Here is a 20,279-nt window from a genome sequence, read left to right on the forward strand (position 1 = left end):
AAAAGTCAGTGTAACCATATTTGCTATGTATTTCCAACCCCCCAATTCCATCCATTTCTGAAAATTACAACAAAAGCAAATGATGTATATTCCCTTTAATAAACTTTCAGTAAATAAATACATGTACATTGTAATACAATGAAGCGTTATTACGAAGGGACGAATATCAGGCGTGGAATTGGTGCAGATATGAGGGTCAAATGTTAATGGCTACTGATGTTTTTTTATCAAGTTCACTTCCAGCAACATTATACCTGAATCATCTCTTCAGTCCCTTATTCAAGGGCCGAGATTTTTTTCAACTTACCAGTTTCGCAGAGAGGTCCGGTAAATCCTGCTGCGCACGTGCAGGAAAAGGCATCAGCATCCTTCACGCAAGTGGCGCCATTTTGGCATGGATCGCTGTCGCACGGATCAGTATCTTGAACAGAATCAAAAACAAGAACAGCTAATCCAGGAGTGTGTTGGGGCGTTAAGAACTCATCATATTGCCATGTATACGTTAATCACGTGCACACCAATCCTGCCAAACAACAGGATTCCAGAATGTACTAATGAGGATTGGAGATCAATGATGTTAACGGTTGCTAATGAATCCCAGCTGATTTTTTTTTACAGCGTGTTCGATTACCTCCCCCACGCGTAGTCGTACGTAAGCGCGACTGCGTTCGATTTAATTTTCACGTGACTTCTCGCTCTTACTCTAGCCTGGTCCAAGCATGGGTCCAAGTAACCAACCCGCTGAGCCGCTTACTTGGGTATAAAAAGTATCCCACAATACAAAGCAAACACATGGCGGCTAAGTGTAACGCTGCGGCGAACTGAATTCCAAAGTGACTCAGCTTCACTTCATACTAGTACTAGAGGACGGGAGGAAAGTTAAGTAAATTTTAAAAATACCTGGCAATTCTCGACTCATGGTCAAACTACTTGTAATATTCTTGATTTTTAAGTATTTTTTTTCTTAAAGAGATAGAGATGTTCACCAAGGGAAAGTTTCCAAATTAAGAAATCAAAGTGTCAGAGTGAACTGGGTTTATACCTCTTATGCACTGGTCCATGGACATTTCCCAAACTCGGACCTCGCAGAGCTGCAAGGTAGCTTGCTGGGAGGGGATAGTAACGAACAAAAACATCCCATTTACAGGTGGGTCGCACTCGAAGTAGATCGTGCCTCCGGGCACCGAAGCTTGTTCAGCAGTCACCGGTAAACCGCAGAGGCTGTTGTCACTAATGTCCCCTCTTGGCGAGACTGACCCTACTCTGACGACAGCACCCGTCAAAAGCTGACCTACGGACATGGGATAATAAATTAGTGTACCAGTTTTGGTTGGTTATTTTAGCAAAATTGATGTTGCATATTACTATTCTACAGTATAGCAATTGACATGTGCAGATGTACGTAAATGCAGACTTACTATCGCCATCGCCACGATTCAGAATACTGACATGGCTGATGCAGTGTTCCTCTTCATTCTGGTCGAGCATAACCACCCAATAGGGATTCCGTTCAGGTTCTAAAATTAAAGAGAACAAAACAAAAACGTCATGATGAATCCGTCTTTGTTGAACGTGTGATACGAAATAGCAGGGTATAGTGTGAAACAACCAAGTAGAACACGAATTGCTTTACTGGGCTACCGGGAGCAAACAGAAACAAAAATGGACAATGAGACAGCACCAGTCAGTCCTCAGGAGCCTCATCATAGGAGGAGGCCCAACCAACCAAGTACAGCGTCATGCAATATACCAAAAAAAGCCAAAGAAACATAGAGAAGGAGAATTAAAGTTGTCAACAGTGGTACCCACTGCGCTTCGAACAATGCGTTTACACATTGCACACACGCGGCGACCATTTTTAAACTCCCTCAAAAGCCCACAATGCATGGATCCGTATATAAAAAACACAGAATGATAATAGTTTAGGAAGCAATTTTGGATCATCGAACAGGTTTTAATTATTCATTTTGCCCACAGTGTTATTTTACTCATTTTAATATTTGTTCAAATAAATAATTTTATTTCGTGACTTTGATGTTTACGTGGCCAAAAAGGGAGCGTCAAAATGGCGTCCAGCGACTTCACCCCCACGGCCCGAAGCGTTATCCAGTCAGTATAACAGAGATCAGTGGTGGTACCCCATAGCTATCAGGTGTAAATATGTGAAGATGCGGCCATACCAGTGATTGTGCAGCTCCCACTGCTTATTGTCCCGTCTTCACCTATCAGAGATGACTCCGTGAACTTTCCGTCATTAGGTTTTCCGGGCTGACGGATGTCTGCATCCTTAGTAACTGAACTTTGTCCTGCATCATTGCCAACAATATTCAGCTCTGTCTCTCCTGCAAAAGAAACTGTAGAGGGGAACGTAAGAAAAGGCCTGAACATAAAAAAATAGTAATATTAATTAAGCGTTACTGGAGTGACTTCAACCATCTCACGTTGTCTGTTACTTGTTACACTGTTCGTCTTTTGTCTGGAAAGGTATGCACAACACAAGTACATGTAAATGTAATCAGTCGGTATTACAGCCCTTTTACAGCTCCATGATTTCATTAGGTACACTTTCACGACGTAAGCTCCGGTAGAGACGATTCAGGCATGCTGCAGTGATCACTGTAAACACACGAAGCCCCGTCCAATGAAGAAACCACTGTGCTAGCTGCCGTAAGCAAATGCCCCGTGACTGATTCTCTGCTTAAATTTATAGCTAGCACAATGTTTTTGCCAATGAAAAAGGAAGTGGCGCAGCCGAGGGTGGGGGGGGGAACCGTTGCCCCCCCCCCCACCCTTCACGAAAAATCCGAAATTTGCCGCTTTAAAAATACTTTTGTTTTAGCTGATTAGTTTTGACTTCCCTTGACCATATGCCTTTATGAAATGTGAATGAATTGACAAGCAAAAAGAGCGACCTATAGCTCCAATAGGACCAGCACAATAGGTCCAGCCCCTCCCCCCCCCCCCCCACGTTTTTCAATTTTGAAGCACTTGCGGTGACCGGTCATCTGGAAATTTGGGGGAAATGTTGTTGTTTGGTCCACCCTTGGTGCCCCCTCATAACATACTGGTGCCCCCTCATAACATACTGGTGCCCCCCCCCCAAACTTAAAACATCCTGGCTACGCTACTGAAAGGGGCCTTCGCCGTAGAGTCAGTCGTGCCCAGATTGGTTAAACTGATGTATCGGAACAGAGACCATAGCGAGCAGATGAGCTCAAGCCATAATGACACCGTGGCCACATCAACCTCCGTCGCACCGGTCCACCATGTAGGCGATATCCACGCTGACAATTATGTCGTGTTCACCAAGGGAAAGGCTCCAAATTCAGAAGTCAACATCTAAAATTGAACTTGGCAATACCTCTTTCGCACTATTCCATAGGCATTTTCCAGACTCTGACCTAGAAATTCACTCTAGTGTGCAAAAACCAATGGTAGAATACCACTATTCAGTATTGGTAGGCCTACAAATATACACAACTAGAGGCCATAGACGTGCCACCGCACTCATCCATGGGTAGTTCCCTGAAATATTTCGGCTCAAACTGGTCAATAAGCCGTTTGTAGCAGTTTATTTCCTTTTCATATTTTCTTCAAGAAATAGCAAACTGGTATACTCACTGGTTTCACAGAGGGCTCCCGTAAAACCTGACTCACATATGCAGGAAAACTCGCCCAGGCCATCCTCGCAAGTGGCGCCGTTCTGGCATGGATCGCTTTCGCATTCGTCTGTGTAGATAGTCAAATAAAAGTGTCAGAGAAGTCCATCACAATTCCAGACACAATTCTAGGCGCAAGTATAGAAGTAAATCACACGTTCAGTAGCAAGAAAGAGTGTTTATGTTAAGGAGAATACACGAGAAAGTGTGGATTCGTAATTTAAGAATTCACGAGGCGCGAAGCGCCGAGTGAATTCGTAAATTAAGAATCCACACTTGCGAGTGTAATTATTGGAAAGAATGTTGCAATCTGACGCCACGTTTTTCTTCATATATCATCTCAATGAAGGTCATTCGTTGCATAAAATGATGATAAGTCATGAATCTGGGACTGAGAAATGTTTCCAATTTTGTTCGGATATACTTGAAATGACTCTGCATAGACTTTGTACACAAGCGCGGAAGTGGCGTCAGGTTGCAACATTTTTCGCCACACCCGTACAACCAAGTCATTTTGTGTGTACAGACTCCTTACGTCAAAATGGATAGTTCAGACGACGATTTCTTTCTGACTAAAAGTAGTTTTTGTAGTGACGACGGAGAATCTGACTGTGAAGATGCATTGGTAATATTCGGAAAGCAACTTTTCACGTAGGCGGTCCTATTCATGCTCATTATGGAGACAATAATGTCCGACGTTCAAAGTGTGGATTCGTAATTCCGAATCCACACTTTACTCAAGATTCGTCGTTCCGAATCCACACTTTGTGAAAAGTGTAAGAGATTCGTAGATCTGAATCCACACTTTTAAAGAGGTTGTGGAATGCTCGAAGACATTTTCGTCATTTTGGAGTATATGTAGCCTAAGGTGTGATGAAATAAAAACGACTATTGTTTCTGTCATAAAATGGGTACTAAAGGTACTTTTGAGAGCTGTTTTTCAAGTCCTGTCATGCCTGTTCCGAACCAAACGTGCAAGTTGTGTAAAAGTCGTCGTGGCGGGCAGCAAACAAAACACAGTAAATCGTGACGTAATAAACAGAACTCCCGATGCAGAGTAGCATAAACGAGTCCTGTTTATTACGTCACGATTTACTGTGTTTTGTTTGCTGCCCGCAACGACGACTTTTACACAAATTGCACGTTCGGGTCGAAACAGGACCTGAAAAATAGCTCTCAAAGGTACCCTTTGTACTCATTTCATGACAGAAACAATTAGTAGTCGTTTTTATTTCATCACACCTTAGGCTACATATACCCCAAAAATGACGGAAATGTCTTCGAGCATGCCACAACCTCTTTAACAATAGTGTGACGTCATAGCAATGGTTTAAATATCAGTTATAAGAAGGAACGCCTTTGTCACAGTTCACGTGAATAGCTTGCGTGTGAACTGGGACTTTAGGACTTGTGATGGGCTTTGTAGGACCAGAACTACATGCAGAAGGGACTATAGTGACAATAAGTGATGGATTCAACTTCATCTCTGAAAGGTACCAGGCGATGTAATGCCAGAAACCCTGCTCCAAGGAAGATAGGACTGGTATCAAATACTGTGTGGAATTATACCACCAGTAGTTGTATCGTTTGGAAGAAAACATTGAATAGTTTTTAAAAGGGTGCCGGCAGACGCATGCAGGCACGCAGTATTCGTGCATAAATTAAGGTGTACATCCTGGGGGATAAGAGGAATATATCACAGTGACGCCTTCCCATGTTTGGATGGTGTACAGTAAACAAAACATCGATGCAGCCAATTCAAACATGTCTAGTTAAATAAGGAATAGTGAAGGGGGACAAAGGTACAGCGCTCCATGGGCTTCGCCAGGATTGTTTCCAGGGGGGTGGGGGGCAAAGCAAATTGTTCCCCAATTTTTTCCTCAGATTTCTGTTGACGCGGCTTGGAGCATCATGATGTGTTACATCATGATGTGCAGCCACGGTTCTTCAAAGCTCACCTATGCAGTATAACATCGGCAGTTCATACGCCTCCACCTCGCAGACTGTAATTATGGCCTTTCTGCTTAATATACCAAGGGTGATGTAACGTGCCCGTAGTGGTCGCTCGCACTCCCTGACGATCGTGTCGCCTGCCACGGCGGCTTCTTGCTTAGTCACGCGGATACCGCATGCCGGATTCTTGGAGACTATGCTACTAGGCCCAGCTCTAACGAGAACGCCTTGCAATCTCGACTCTGCAAAGTGAAAAAAGGGGAACTCATAACTGTTACTTGGCTGAGGATTCGTCATCACATCGTGTGGATCGTTTACGCCGTAGTCATCTTCGCCGTGTGCGCTTTTGTTAATTGCTTTTAAAAAATCAGATAACAAAACGCACCTCAAAAGGGGACGAACCTGTGTTCACAGGAACGGAGTGCCCATCTCTCTTTCATTTGCAATTTGGCCAGACTCATATGCTGCTGTGGGGGGATCGCCACACCTCCTCCACAGCGAGTCTGCTACCTTCCCAGCATTGAATAATGCCGGTACCCATTTATCACCAGGTTTGAGAGGAGTGAGGTAAAGCGCCTTACTCGAGGGCACAACAAGCATGGCCACGGCAGGGCTCGAACCCACAACCTCATGATCATGAATTTTGCATGTGCTCTACCGCTTTGGACCACACGTGCCCACAACGCATCTCAAAGATGGCTGCCGAGTGTAATCACTCTATAATACAATATATCAAATATGGTTTTTCCCATTAACCTCGGTTCCAAAGTGTGACCTTTTCACCAGGCCCTGTTATCTTGGTACTATGTAATTTGTCATGCAGTTACCAATGATTTCAAAACTTTTTTTTTTCATTTGTTGGGTAAGTGCCTCTTGGAGGATGACATGCATTAAGGAGTACCTCAGGACAAAGGTGAACCCCTCAATTTATAGAATGACATATTTTGTTTGCATTGCATTCATATGTTTGCAAATTTTCTGGTATGTTCTAGTTCATTACAGGACAAACCCTTGGGCGTCCATATGATTTTTGTTCCAGGTGGGGTGGGCTAAGCAAATTTTCCCCAAAATTCCTTAACTTTTTCATTATATTCTCAATTGATCATTTTTCCAAGCGTGAGCAGGGGAGCATTTGCCCTACCCCCCCCCCCATCAAATAAACAGCAACATGGCTTTCGCACCTCTTTTTCCTTTTTCCCCCCTTTTTTTCCTTGGGGGGGGGGGGGCAAGCGCCCCCTTGCCCCCCTTGGGCCCCCTTGCCCCCCCCCCCCCCCTCGCGACGCCCATCGGGACAAACCTACAACCCCCTGATCGCCTGCACGTCCTCCTGCAAGTCAAGTTAAGGGGGAAACTAAAATGTAAGCTCAGTCAAGGGCAGATCCAGGGGGGGTCCAACGGGGGCCGTGCCCCCCCCCCCTCCCCAAAACGAACCCATTTTTTTGTTGAGTGACATCGCAATAAAGGCAGGCACTGCGTTCATCACCATCTCTTTCTCCCGAACCCCTCGTCGTAATTTTTGGGACCCACTTGGGGGGGCCAAAATTGTTGTGTTCTGGATCCGCCCTTGAACCAGTCTATGTTAACACTGGGTACATCGAGTAGTTGTTCTGTACAGTAACTGGTAAAATTCTCAGGTCGTTACAGGGTGGGGGTATTATTAGACTTGGCCAAGTCTGGGTTGCGCTCGGTCTGTGCCTACATAGTCGTGTTCCCTAACGTGGCGCACTTCGAAGCTTACCCAAATTTTCTCGTGTAGTGTTGCCAAACCTCTTTGTTGACAAACCTCAAATTCATGCAATGAAATACTGGTACTTTTACCTTATTAATGCTTGCTGTTTAACCTCTGTGAACAATTTCGGTTTCATAAAATTTAAGCCGAAATTAAAAAACGGTGGCGTCCGGAAATTGGGCACAATTTGGCGGAGTGTTCCCTAACGTGGCGCACTTAAATAAATCTCGGAAAATTCCAAATTAACATTTAAGAATTTCTGTAAACTTGATAAATTCTGATAAATTATTATTATCTCTACCTACATACCCAGCCAGATGTTTGTCACAAAAATATTTTCTTATTTTTCGGGGCATTTTCAAAGGGTTCACTTTGCACTTGAAAATAAAATCGGAAAATCACGCCAAAATATTTTTTTCTTTTAACTTTGTAGCGGGTAAATAAACTCGCGATTTATGAACGGGAGTGTTTATAACTTGATGAAATTTCACTTTCTGTGAAATTTCAGTTAAAACTTTTGCTCTAGCTAGGCGCTACAAGCGAAAAATCAAAGTGCACCACGTTAGGGGGCGCGCCACGTTAGGGTACATCAACAATATAGTAAATCCACCCACAGCGCATATCGCATACTTACAGTACATAACGCGCGCCCTCATGCGTCGAATCCGGACCATCATGTTAAAAACGTACATGTACATGTTATTTTCAAGGAATTGCTAACTTGTGCACCACATGTATGCACATGCTCTGAAATACATGCACACACATGTACGTATAATACGCGTATTGTACAATGTACATACAGTGTGTGCGCATTGTTTTACGGCACTGAAGTGGAACGCGCGCTGAAGTGTACCTTGTCACTGCTTGACGGGCTTCTGGAAAGACGTAAACTAAATGATTTTTGCTACTTTTAAAAAAAATTAAGATACCGACTTAAAGCAATTCCGACTTGAGTCAAGTCTAGGGTATTATTGGATCCGGGTGGGCATTATGGGAAATGCCCCCATCTCGAAAAAGGGCGAACAACATAATTGAAGACGAAGACCCCACTAATATTGTGCTTCCCCAAAGTACAATTTCGTGGTTTTGGACGTACATGTCCGACACTTTTTTGAGCTTCTGTTGGAAAAGTGAATGCTATACACAACCAGTAATGTGACATCGAATGAACAGAAAACAAGGACCAAAGACCTATAGACCGCTTGCAGATGCGTTCCATAATCGACGCGCGAAGGCGCGCGACGCCATGTTGTGGGGACAAGCGTATATCTATCTATGCACATTTTGTCCCATAACATGGCGTCGCTCACCTTAGCGCGTCAATTATCGAACGCGTCTGCAAGCGGTCTATTATCGATCGCGTCTGCAAGCGGTCTATTTGTTCTGAGAACTCAGCCAAAGCCCCTCCAAGTGTCCAAAGTTAATTACATGAATGTTATACATGTTCCCTGCATGCATCATCAGAAATTCAAATCTGGCTTCATTGCTCTAGGTGTTTTTGATTGTAATGCGTCATCCACCCCCGTGGGAACGGCCCCAATATCCCCTGGTAATACCCCAGCCAACCCATCCCGGATCCGCCACTTAATGTGATGTCAGAGAAGTGTAGTAACGTTTTTGAGAAGATTAAGGATAAACTTACGACAGCAGTCCCCTCTGTTAAGCACGGTGACCTTGCTGATGCAGTGTTCAGTTTGGAGGTCAACTTGCCAAAACGGATTCCTCTGAAACTCTGAACATAAAACAAAGCTAATGAAATACTGCATTCGTACATTCCATACATGTATTCGACACATACACAAAACAATTGAATATGTACGATTAAATGGGTAATATCGAAGGACAGTTTTCTAAATGGAAGTAAACGGCCATTGCCAAATGCACATATACATGTATTTTGTTGGGTGATGTAAGGCACGACCCGATCACCGTTTTAGAATTGATTTAATCTTCTTTGTTGGGTGATGGGGCACATACAGCCGGGTACGACTTGATCACCTTTTTAAATGCAGGGCGAGTCAAAAAAAAAAACGAAACCAAAATGTTGGGACCATTGTTTTATTAAAGTCCTGCATGTATAGCACTTTCAAAATCTAGGATATGAAAGCCCAATTCATAAGCTTCTTTTAGTACAAGAATCACTCAGATTATCAATGTACTTTTCAAGTTACGGAATTGTAAACACAACCACCGTTTTAAGGTTCTGTCCACGGATCACAAAACAGTGTTTTTCAGCAAAACGAAAACAAATCACATAGGGATGTGTGTGAATCGTTTTCGTTTTGCTGAAAGAACCGGCGCACGCTTTTTGGTGATCCGTGGACAGAACTTTAAAACGGTGGGTGTGTTTAAAATTACGTAACTGAAAAAGTACATGAGTGATTTGAATGATTCTTGTACTAAAATAATGCTTATTAATTGGGCCTTCATATCCTAGATTTTGACCGTGCTACATGCAGAACTTTAAAAAAAAACCACAATAGTCCCGACATTTGGGTTTCGGTTTTTTTTACTCACCCTGTAGTACATGTTAATCTTTCTTTATTTGTTTTCTTTATTTCTGGACAATAATTCTTCGTGGTTGAAGTGTTTTTCTTTACTTATTTTATTTTTTTTTATTTAATTATTTATTGATTGATCTATTGATTTATTGATTTATTGATTGATTAATTGATTTTTTTTGGGGGGGGGTTATAGAGAGGGGACAGCGGCTAAAACCTTACACCAACACCAACATCGTTTCTCCTTCAATTGTTTTAACTTACTTGTCGATGAACATGATCTGCCGTTGTAGTTTGAGTTCCGGTTCCCGTCAATTGCCCCTTCAGGTAGGCCGGCAGCATTGTTCGTTGACGATTGCTTCACTGGTGTCCCGACAAGGTCCATCTTACGAGGCTCGTCTGTGTCTTGTGAAAACAAATTAAAACAATTAAGATCAATTTGAACATTAAGTGCCGTGTCCGAATGCTCCGTGCTCAAGTACCCCCTCAACGGTATTACACGGAGAGTTGGGGGAGACCCATAGAGCAAATTTATTTAAATTATCCAAAATGCATTCCGTGTGATTTTATTATGTAAAAATGGCAACGCTCAAAGATTTTGAAAAACGACATGGCACTTCTTAACTAAGAATATCGCAAGTTTTTAATGCCAAATGAAGGTTGGACACTTTATTGCCACGATTTCGGTGGAACCTTAAAGGGACTTTGCAATCGTCTGCTACAAAGCACTCTTTGCGGATTAACGGAAGGGAAGAGGGACAATTCTTGTACCTTGCAATCAAGCAATAGTACGGATGATGGGTTTGTTCATTTGATGAGAACAAAACATGGAATTTCTGGCACCTTTAGTCGGAGCAGGTCATAAGAAAAATATTTGGCTATAGAGCAATGGCAGCTTTGTAGAATATAGGTAGAATAACAAGCAATGGCAGCCATTTAGAAAAGTTTCAAAACTGCTTGTTATTATATAAGTTTTTCAAAGGGCAAATGTGCGATGGCCATACAGCGAAATATCTTTCTTAAGACATACCATGACTGTGAGCCAAATGCCATGATTCTATCATCACAGTGAACAACCCCCAAACATTTCTCCAATCTGCTCTACTAATAGTATCCAGCAGCATTTGTGATAAGGTTTTTGTCCCTTAAGCCGGCGATTACATTCCTTGGGGGGCGATGCATCTCTTGTGGTAGACTTCCATTCCAACGACCCTAATTATCTCTTCTTTTCTTCCCTAGCCAGCCAAATGGCGTGGATCGATAGACCAACTATTCAATCATGCCTACGCGCAAGACACTCTAGCTAACGCCTCATTGAGGCTAAACAGATTCAAGGAGAACCTGCCGAAAGCCTTTATACATGTATATGAAACCCACTGAGTCGATTGTCGGTTGGGACACTACTATCCTCGCACCGCCGACATCGCTAGATCGTAATCAAAGATCTTATAGCGCCGAAGGCGCAAGATGGGGAACTCCATAGAAATTGCGAAATCGCCATGGACGCCATCCAGCAAACCATTGTGAAAGCCATTGTTTCACAATGGTTTGCTTCGAGTAAGCATACCATTGTGCAAATAATGGTTTGCACAATGGTTTGCTTGCTCGAATGGCGTCCATGGCGATTTCGCAATTTCTATGCAGGTCTTTACAATGTTCTTCTTTGTTATTGGATGAAACACGCTTCGTTTATGAAACAAATTCCATTGAAATAGGCTCCGACTATCATTGATGAGGGACTCTTGACTACGCGCTAACTGTACAGCTGTGTGGTTTCAAAGGCGGTTTCTAAAGGTTACGTAATACTTCCTTTTGAATGAAACAACATAAATGTTGACGTTTGCGGGTGAAATCTTTGAAATCAATTGCTCCCGTTTGGAGGAACGTATCTTCATGCATCTTTCAGTGTTTGTTTCCCTTATAATGATCCAACTTTAATTATCTGCTACAAATCGTTTGATAATGTTCAGTATTTTTCGTTGTAATTAAAACAATAGGCTGGGGTACGTCCATTTTTTAAAGCTGTAACACTGGTGTGTGCAACATCTGGCAATCTTTGCAAGCCTCATGAATATTAATAAGGTTTCTATACATTATGGTGTGCAGTAACAAATTGCACTATCGCCTACTTCACGACTTATTTATTTATAAATATATCACCCTTTTCCCCCAGCTTCCATTGGTCGATGCCGAGATTCCGAGACACGCCGGTCAAGTAATAAATATGTTAACAATGCGCCTCGTCATTGTTGTGGACAAATCGGACAACCTGAAAACAACATGTTTGTTTGGTGGGCAAAAATCCTAGTCCAGAGAAATTTGCCTTGGATATAGTTCAAATTGTAACTCTAGCGTTTGCAACAACAGATTGAGCCGAAATTCGGGCTATACTAAGATGATATTAGTGTTCAACTACTCGTCAAATAATAATTTGTGAGGATTCCTAGAAATAAGTAATTAAGAAGATCATTGGGGTCCTTTTAGAACTATGTATGATTTTAGGCTTTGCATGATGGAGTATCGGTATCGTTTCGGTTTGCGGTAACACCATGTGGTAATAACTACTGCTAAGAACATATTTAGTTCTGAAAAGAACTTGTCCTGATTATTATCAACCTTCGCTATGTAGTTTTTTGTTCTGATAAGAACAGTCCTGCTTTAAGTTCTAAAAGAACTTGTCCTTTGGTCTCAACGTTTCGACTAGCCTGCTCTAGTCATCGTCAGGAGACCGCAGTCATCGTCAGGTGATTTTTTGAACTATTTTCCCACAATTTCAAGGTCAGCTTTACCAGTGACCAGTATTAACGTTTTGACATCAATAGGCCTAACGGCGTTTTTTTTTTCACTGACATAAAGCCTACAATTTCTTCTTCTGTTATAATATAACATTTCAATCATACTGAGCATTATTTTGTGAACAAGGGAGCGTTAAAAAGCTATGTGCCTTGACTTCACTGCTCTCTTTTAGCAGAACTGTACATAATCGGATTAAATTTGCTTAACAACACAAGTCGCAAAACCAGAAGGCTGTAGACAAGTACAAAACAATAAACCAGGTTCTCGTCCCAACTCCTTACCATTCCAGCCGGTCCGCCACCTTTGTCGTGTTTAAATTCATACATTTGCACTATATTTTGTAAATATATTGTTTATAGATTGTCTTTCAATGTGTTTTCAACAGAATTGTATGGTTATGTAGAAAGGGTTGCGGCGCATTTGGACACAGTTGTGTATCAGCAAAAGAGTCAAGAAAATGGATGAATCCATCTGCCATCATATCCCGGCAAACCGGCATTCTGGGAAAGAAAAGAAAACGAAGCGCCAGCCTCCTTCATTAAAAAAAAAAAGCTCTGGCGAGAAACTATTGGGTTTTTTTTTCTTTACACTCGGTCCAAAAATCAGACTTTTTTAGACGGTTCATGCAGACTACAGACCCGTTTTCCTTATTGAGACTCACCATCTATGTTCACCTTCTTTAATATCTGATCCAGGAGTTCCAAGTCGCGATATAATAGTTCATCATGCTGAAACGAAGTTTAAGGAAAACCAAACATGAAATGCACGTCTTAAAATCAGTGTTGTGTGTCAGTAGTCGAATCCATTCACAAGTAAAGCCCAGTCACACATTCACGGTTTGGAGCTACGGATATCCACAGTTTAAAATTCGTGATAAACCGCGGGAGTACCGGTGTAGCGTGAATATCCGACTCCATGAAATGTGGACTCATTGGTAGTACTGCGCACGCGTGAGTACGATACTATGCTATTTTTAGGCTCGTTTCTGGAGAGTGACCTGTCACGTGCGAGGGATCAACCAATAATAGGGAAATAGGGGTCCGATTTTCATAGGAGTCGGATTTTCATGTGACACCGGACTCATCCTTAGTACATCCGTGGTTATCGTCATCTTCCTTGGATATTCGTGGAGGGGCCGCGAAAATTTGAAACTGTTCCAAACTTCCGCGGTGAATCGTCATGAAAATCAATGTGTGCAACCGTGGGACATCCTCAGGACAACCGCACTAATTCGTATATTATTCGTGGCTATTCGTAAATATTCTTGGAGATGATTAGTAGCTCATTCGTTGTCGAAATCTCTACGAATTCGCTTCAAATGTCCTACGGATATGCCCGGATATGCTAGGATTCCGCTAAGGTTGCACTACGAATATGTATGCTTTAAGTTCGTAGGAGAACCTTGGTCATCCGTGGCCCAATCGCCCAAACGTCATTATTCTTAGTAATAACGTCGATATTCTTCACCAATCCGTCCATATTCGTGACAAACCGTGGTGTATTCGTAGAGAAACCTTAGGACAGTCGTGGCTATCCGTCCTGAAACCGTAGTACATTCTTAGAAAATCGATTTCTCCACGAATCTCGACGGTTCATGTGATGCTCGATTGATTCTTGGTAAACCGTAAATATTAGTAGCTCCAACCGTGAATGTGCGACTGGGGTTAAGCGGATGAACAATAACAAAAGAATGCTTTTGTAACAGTTCACTAAGTAAGATTTGAGGCTTTGCATGGTGGAGATACTAAATAATGAAAGGTTTGCGGAAACACCATGTGCGAATAATTTCTCAACTAAGAGAATGGTTCTGAAAAGAACCAGAGGTATAAACAAGTTCACTACTTGAGTAGTGACATGACTTGAAACTTCGGGACTTTTGATGGACTTGAATGGTGTTACAACTGATAATGTAGTAACCAACGGATAATGTATCACCAACGGATAATGTCACATAAATTAACCGATACTGTATCACAAACTGATAATGTAACACAAAATTGACCGATAGTGTAGTAAAATGTACTACACTGTCAGTCAATCGTTGTTACATTATCAGTCCTAGCCGATAACGTAGCAAAAATTGACTAATAGTGTAGCAACATTTACTACAGTATCCGTCATATTTTGCTACATTATCGGTTAGTGATACAATATCGGTCAATTTGTGAGACATTATCGGTTAGTGACACGTTATCAGTTAGTTACTACATTATCAGTTGTAACAAATGGTCAGCGTCTCTCTAGCATAATGTTCCATTTTTCGTAAATTCCGTAGCGTCTGGATCTCCCTAAAACATAAGAACTTAGGTAAGGAAAATGTTTTAAGTATTTGAAGCGACGGTCTTACTGTCACAATTTTAAGACTTGTCTGGTGCATTTTTTAATTCAACTCCTTTTGAAAAGATGGCCCACAAGCTGTTTCATCAACTGAGGTATTACGATTCTTTAACGAAAAGAAAAAAGCTAATCAGAGACTTGCTCACTATTTAACTCCTTGTCACTGAAGGGCGCATATGTAAAGGATTTTTCCTACATGCAATCCTTGAAATGTACCTCGGTGCTTCATTTAACTTTATGTTTAAAGGGAATGTACATTATTGGCTTTCGCTGTAATTTTCAGAAATGAACTATCTGGGGGGTTAGTATAATAGATCAAATATTGTTACACTGACATGTTTGAAGTTTTGTGTTCGAAAATGCTGGAAAACTAAGAAAAACAAAAATGTTCAAGTGGTCTGGTTCCCCGACTCCACTAAAGATGAAATGGATCAAAAATGCCTGAAAATTGTAAGGTAAGGGAACCAGTCTAGCTGGCCTGCACCCGTTCATGAACATGCAACCAATAGCAAACAAAATTTGGACTGAAAAAAAACCCGGTAATTTTGGATCAGTAGTTGAAAAACAGTTAGGTTTTTCCAACGGTGGTCAGCCGACCACTGTTGAAAATGTACACAAAAGTACAATTTTTCTTGAAAATTACTTCACACCAGGTGCCCTAATTTTACAGGATGCTTTAGACTGTCATTTACCAACATCCTAGTAAGGTATTTCGTAACAACTTGGTAGTTTTATTTTTCGATGTTTGAAAATGTTGTATTTTCCCTTTAATCATCGTATTGCCATTTTAAGAATGCAATGGTGCCTTTTTTGGTTTCTGTGCCAATGCATATTTGCATAATCATGAGTAAAACTGTGATGTCATTCCTGGCAGAAACGTCAGTGTCACATTAACTTTAACAAAAAAGTCGCGAAAATTTGAGGGGTTTTCTGTGGTCATTTAGGCCTACTTTTTTTGCTTTCAGTGGTTCGTTGTTGTTTCAGTATATGACATAAGACAATGATAAAACTTCATGCACAAATGTTTTAAATAATTATTTGGGGTTTAAAAATGTGGAGAGAAAAATCCTAATGCGAAGAACGTGTTTCTTAAGTCACATCACAGCAACAGCGCCTCCAGTTGTCAGGAAAAGCATAAAACATTTAAATGTAAAAACAAAACAAAAAACAGCAATGGACTGGTTTATTTATAAAACGTCGGACGTTTGCATGCCTGGTCTTATACTCATGTAGTTGCCAAAGACGAAGGCAGTCTCATTTCAAGTTTGCTTTGCTAAGTTCCACAATTTACTTACACATGTACTTCAGATCTCATTTGTGCAATGATTAAAACAATCCAATGAAGTAAGTTTTGCCAAAACGTATCTTCTGGATGTATTCTTTTCCCTAAAAAAAAGTTGTATTACTTCTTCCGTTTTTCGATGACAATTTTAAATTTTAAAATGGGATTGGAGTTTCGATGAAATACAAATGGGGGAGGCTGGGGGCACTCCCCCCCCCCCCCCAGATTTACCCAAGTGCCCCTTTGCGGACATAAATGTGCCCCCTCGAGCATAGATGTGCCCCCTCGAGATGAAAACAAAACTAGCCCTAAAATGTCTGATAATTTTTTTAGCAGTAACCACTTCTCAAAATAGTATAGAGAGTGATATGAAAGACGAATATGAAAACCAAGCCCCAAACCCTCTCAATGCGCCCTGAAAATAGGCACATAATGCGTAGTTTGCATAATGGTCGACTTTGAAGCGCACCCCCTACTTTTGAAAATGGAAGAAGTTTTAGAGAGATGTGATGCCGAACCGATGAAACAAAAGCAACATTTCATTGTTCATCTTAAAGCTTAAGATATTGTGCTCGGCATTACCATGGTTATGTAGTTATCACTTATCAGAATTCAATAATAAAGACCAAAAACGTAGACTCATGAATATTCAAAAATGTAATTCGCTGGCTTGACAAACTTCGACGCCAGATCGGGAGCAGAGCCTTGCAAATCTGAAAGCCACCGCGCACAGTGGTCTTTGTTGAAAAGTACTCATGGTATTTGCCACCATTGAGTACGTGCCGTTATCACGCTTCTAACCAGGAGTTATAGCAAGTCGTTAATCCTTGTGTGTAGGATCCGTGCTTTCACTGATATAACAAACGATCGGTCGCACACAATCATGAGTGGGCCAATCATCCAAGATCACCCTTTTCAGGCCAAAGTCTGGTCAAAAAACTTATAATAGTTTATGCGGTACCCGCTGCTATGTACATCAGATTCTATTTTGCAATGGAATAGTAGACATAAAATGGCAATGGGCTTCAGGACTGTTTCTAGGTATCATTCGTTAACACCCTCGCCCCTTAAAAAATAATAGAAAGTGAAAAGATCAATGTGGCTTATATAATTTGATGTATATCTCGGTCACATGCGAGAGGTTGAATAATCTCAGAAAGGTTATACCTGACATCGCCGCCACTCATCATTGTCTAGTTTACATTTTATGCCAGTGTCGTGCAGGCGTGAAGTAAACGAAACCTAACGTTGCGGAAAGATTTCACTTTTTGTCATCATATTTTTATCTAAATGAAGGTCAGTCGTTGCAAAAATGTTGAAAAGACATGAGACATATTTCCAATTTTGTTGAGGCCCTGTCATTTTGTTCGCATAGTCTGAGTATCATCCGCTATCCACGGAGCCAAGTCTCCTGTATTATATAACGTCTGATATGTCAAAGCATGCAGATTAATGCGAGCTCGCGCTTCAGCCAATCGGAGTTGACTTTACTAAACCGTGAGGTCATTTCATTCCCAAATCAGGACTAATGGTTTGATTGGTCAATTCGAATGCAGTGTTTTTAATACAACAGCCGGACGCATATCGCGTAGCATAATACAGAGCGGGCGACACAGGTTTTTTTTTAATACATGTACATTTTTATGACCGAGGACCCGATATAAAAAGAGCTCGCTGATTGGTCAAAATCTAGAGGTCAAGATGCGGTTTTCCTGCATACTTAATCAGCGAATCTTAGACCGTTGCTTTCGCGATGGTCTATTACATAGACTACAGTGCGTGCCGCGAGCATGAAATGTGTAAATAAGCGGGCTGACGTCATCCGATGAAAATTATTCATGTTCACATCAGTTTCATCAGTTGCTATGCGTTATTACCATTTAGACTCAAGAAAGAAACATTGAATTCCAAAAACAAAGGTCTGTGGGCTGGATAAATCTTATTTTAAAAACTCCCAGATGTCCGCGCCCACCTATAGGAATTTATTTACTAGCCTGAACTTCGCTTTGCCACCTCATGATCGAGTCATAAAAAAAGTCCGTCAAGCCAAATCCTACCTTCGTATCGGGTTCCTGTATAGTGTACGCAGACACGCCGTGGCACACAGCCAGCGTCAGCAGGAATAGACCCACCATGATTCTCGACCGACGGAGGGAAATCTCAGACAGCAATGCCGCACCCGCCGCCACAAGCTTTGGTGAAGAAATCTCGGCACCACTCTAATCACAGTGCACTGTATCAATTTGATGCCCACGCACCAACGGAGGCGTTGTTCAACAAGCCTCAATAGCAGTTAGGACAATATACCTTCCTGATAAGCCTACCAAAAAAATGCGTATCCTTGCATTGGTCTGGGGCGATGTCCTTAAAGTCAGTGAATCACAAAGTTTTGAAGAACAACCCTGGATGGCTTTCCGGCTGATGAGTTCTGAATACTGCTTAGAGCTACTTTATATTACCATATAAATTACGCCTGCGCCCTCTCCACACGTTTACACTTACTTCGGGGTTCTTGAATGCTCAATTGTTACCATTATGTGAAGTCTTGTATTCAAGCTGAATAGGCGCTTGGTGTTACTTCATCGGTACGTAAGGATAAGCGGGCTGGTGAATCAAAGAAAAAAACCTTTGAAAGTCTTCCTTAACGACAACCACCATTTATTGTGGCCAAATTGCAACCCACTCAACTTAATAAGAGCACGGAAAATTGCACGCGAAGGAAACAGGATTTGTTCACCCGAGATCCTGCCAACTTAAACAAAATCTGGGCAAAGCGTGAAAACTTTTTGTAGGCCTATATACATGTACATGTAAATCTGAATCTGACACTGATAAACATTTCCAATTTTGTTAGAAAATACTTTGAAATTCTTCTTGACTATCCAAAGACTGCTAACACAAACAACGACGTGGCGTCTGGATACCACGTTCTTGTTATATACGGTGTGTGAAGAATAATATCAAAATTGGAGGACTTTTAGGGTTAAGAGGCCTGTTGTTACTCAACAACAATTTTGGCAATTTTGTTGGGTTTGGTCACATTTTTAGTCCGAACATTTGTAACTCTCACTCTATCCGGTGTATGAGAGTCCAAAAGATAATGAAAACATGCCACGCAAGAAAATAGACTGGCACATGAAACAATTAGTCCACCATCCCTTTACAGCCATGTGACCACAAATTCGTATCCTTGTGGAGACACACACACAATAGGGAACAAAACATTGTAAAGGTGTACATAGGGCAATTTTCATAGATGAATAGGTCTCCACAAGGTTTTCACGAAATAGATATATGGGTTTTACTCAAAAACTAGGGATTTCCAAGGTGGGTTAATTGGTCGCAAATGGAAGAGTTTTAGAAAAGGGATATTAAGTCCGAATTTCAGCCAAGGAAATTAATTCTTGTTAAAATAAGAGCATTTTGAAATTTCACTTTTAAAATTGAAGCCTTTACTACACGAGAACAAAGAAATGTCTCAACAAGGATACAAATTTGAGAATGTGTGGTTGCGAACAGTGGCATAGCAACGGGGGGGGGGCGACATGAAACCTTGTCACCCCCCCCCCAGTCGCCCCCCACTGAGATTTTGAGTTTCTAAAAAAAAAAATCATTGATCTACATGACGTCCCCCATGAAATGTTCCAGCGCCCCCCCCCCCCCGCGCATCCCCCCCCCCCCCCCCAACTGAAACATTCCTGGCTACACCACTGGTTGCGAAGGCCGATTTCTAAAGGATAGGTGTAATACTTTATTTCGAATGAAACAACATGCATACAGACATGTTGCTGTTCGCGGACGAAATCTTTGAAAATCAATTTCTCCCGTTTGGGAGACCGTATCTTCATGCAACGTTCAGGGTTTGTTTCCCATATAATGATCCAACTTTGTGCTAAACATCGTTTTGAAATTATCAGAATTTTTTGTTGAAATTGGACAAATAGGCTTAGGTACGTCCATTTACCAAACTTTAACACTGGTGTTTGCAATTATGTCAATCTTTTCGAGCCTAGAGCCCG

The 20,279-nt window shown here is 41.6% G+C and overlaps 1 protein-coding gene across 43 annotated transcripts in view; it reads right to left on the reverse strand.

Annotated features, from left to right (window-relative positions):
* The window catches only part of LOC119735676 (neurogenic locus Notch protein-like), a 68,009-nt gene extending 49,347 nt beyond the window's left edge, over positions 1 to 18,662 (reverse strand). For 24 of the 43 annotated variants that reach the window (XM_038209514.1, XM_038209498.1, XM_038209488.1 and 21 more), the window contains exons 1-10: positions 18,318 to 18,659; positions 13,303 to 13,369; positions 10,110 to 10,250; positions 8,987 to 9,076; positions 5,618 to 5,854; positions 3,622 to 3,729; positions 2,181 to 2,354; positions 1,419 to 1,517; positions 1,043 to 1,291; positions 308 to 421 (exon numbers count right to left, since the gene is read on the reverse strand). In XM_038209514.1, coding sequence (XP_038065442.1) covers positions 308 to 421; positions 1,043 to 1,291; positions 1,419 to 1,517; positions 2,181 to 2,354; positions 3,622 to 3,729; positions 5,618 to 5,854; positions 8,987 to 9,076; positions 10,110 to 10,250; positions 13,303 to 13,369; positions 18,318 to 18,395 — 1,357 coding nt within the window. In that variant the 5' untranslated portion in view covers positions 18,396 to 18,659. Of the gene's footprint in view, positions 1 to 307; positions 422 to 1,042; positions 1,292 to 1,418; positions 1,518 to 2,180; positions 2,355 to 3,621; positions 3,730 to 5,617; positions 5,855 to 8,986; positions 9,077 to 10,109; positions 10,251 to 13,302; positions 13,370 to 18,317 lie in introns of all 43 variants that reach the window. The other 19 variants (XM_038209525.1, XM_038209513.1, XM_038209512.1 and 16 more) reach the window with 9 other exon arrangements.
* Between the last annotated feature and the right edge of the window lie 1,617 nt (positions 18,663 to 20,279).

The sequence above is a fragment of the Patiria miniata genome, unplaced genomic scaffold, assembly GCF_015706575.1.
Source record: "Patiria miniata isolate m_02_andy unplaced genomic scaffold, ASM1570657v1 HiC_scaffold_29, whole genome shotgun sequence".
Lineage (NCBI taxonomy): Eukaryota > Metazoa > Echinodermata > Asteroidea > Valvatida > Asterinidae > Patiria > Patiria miniata.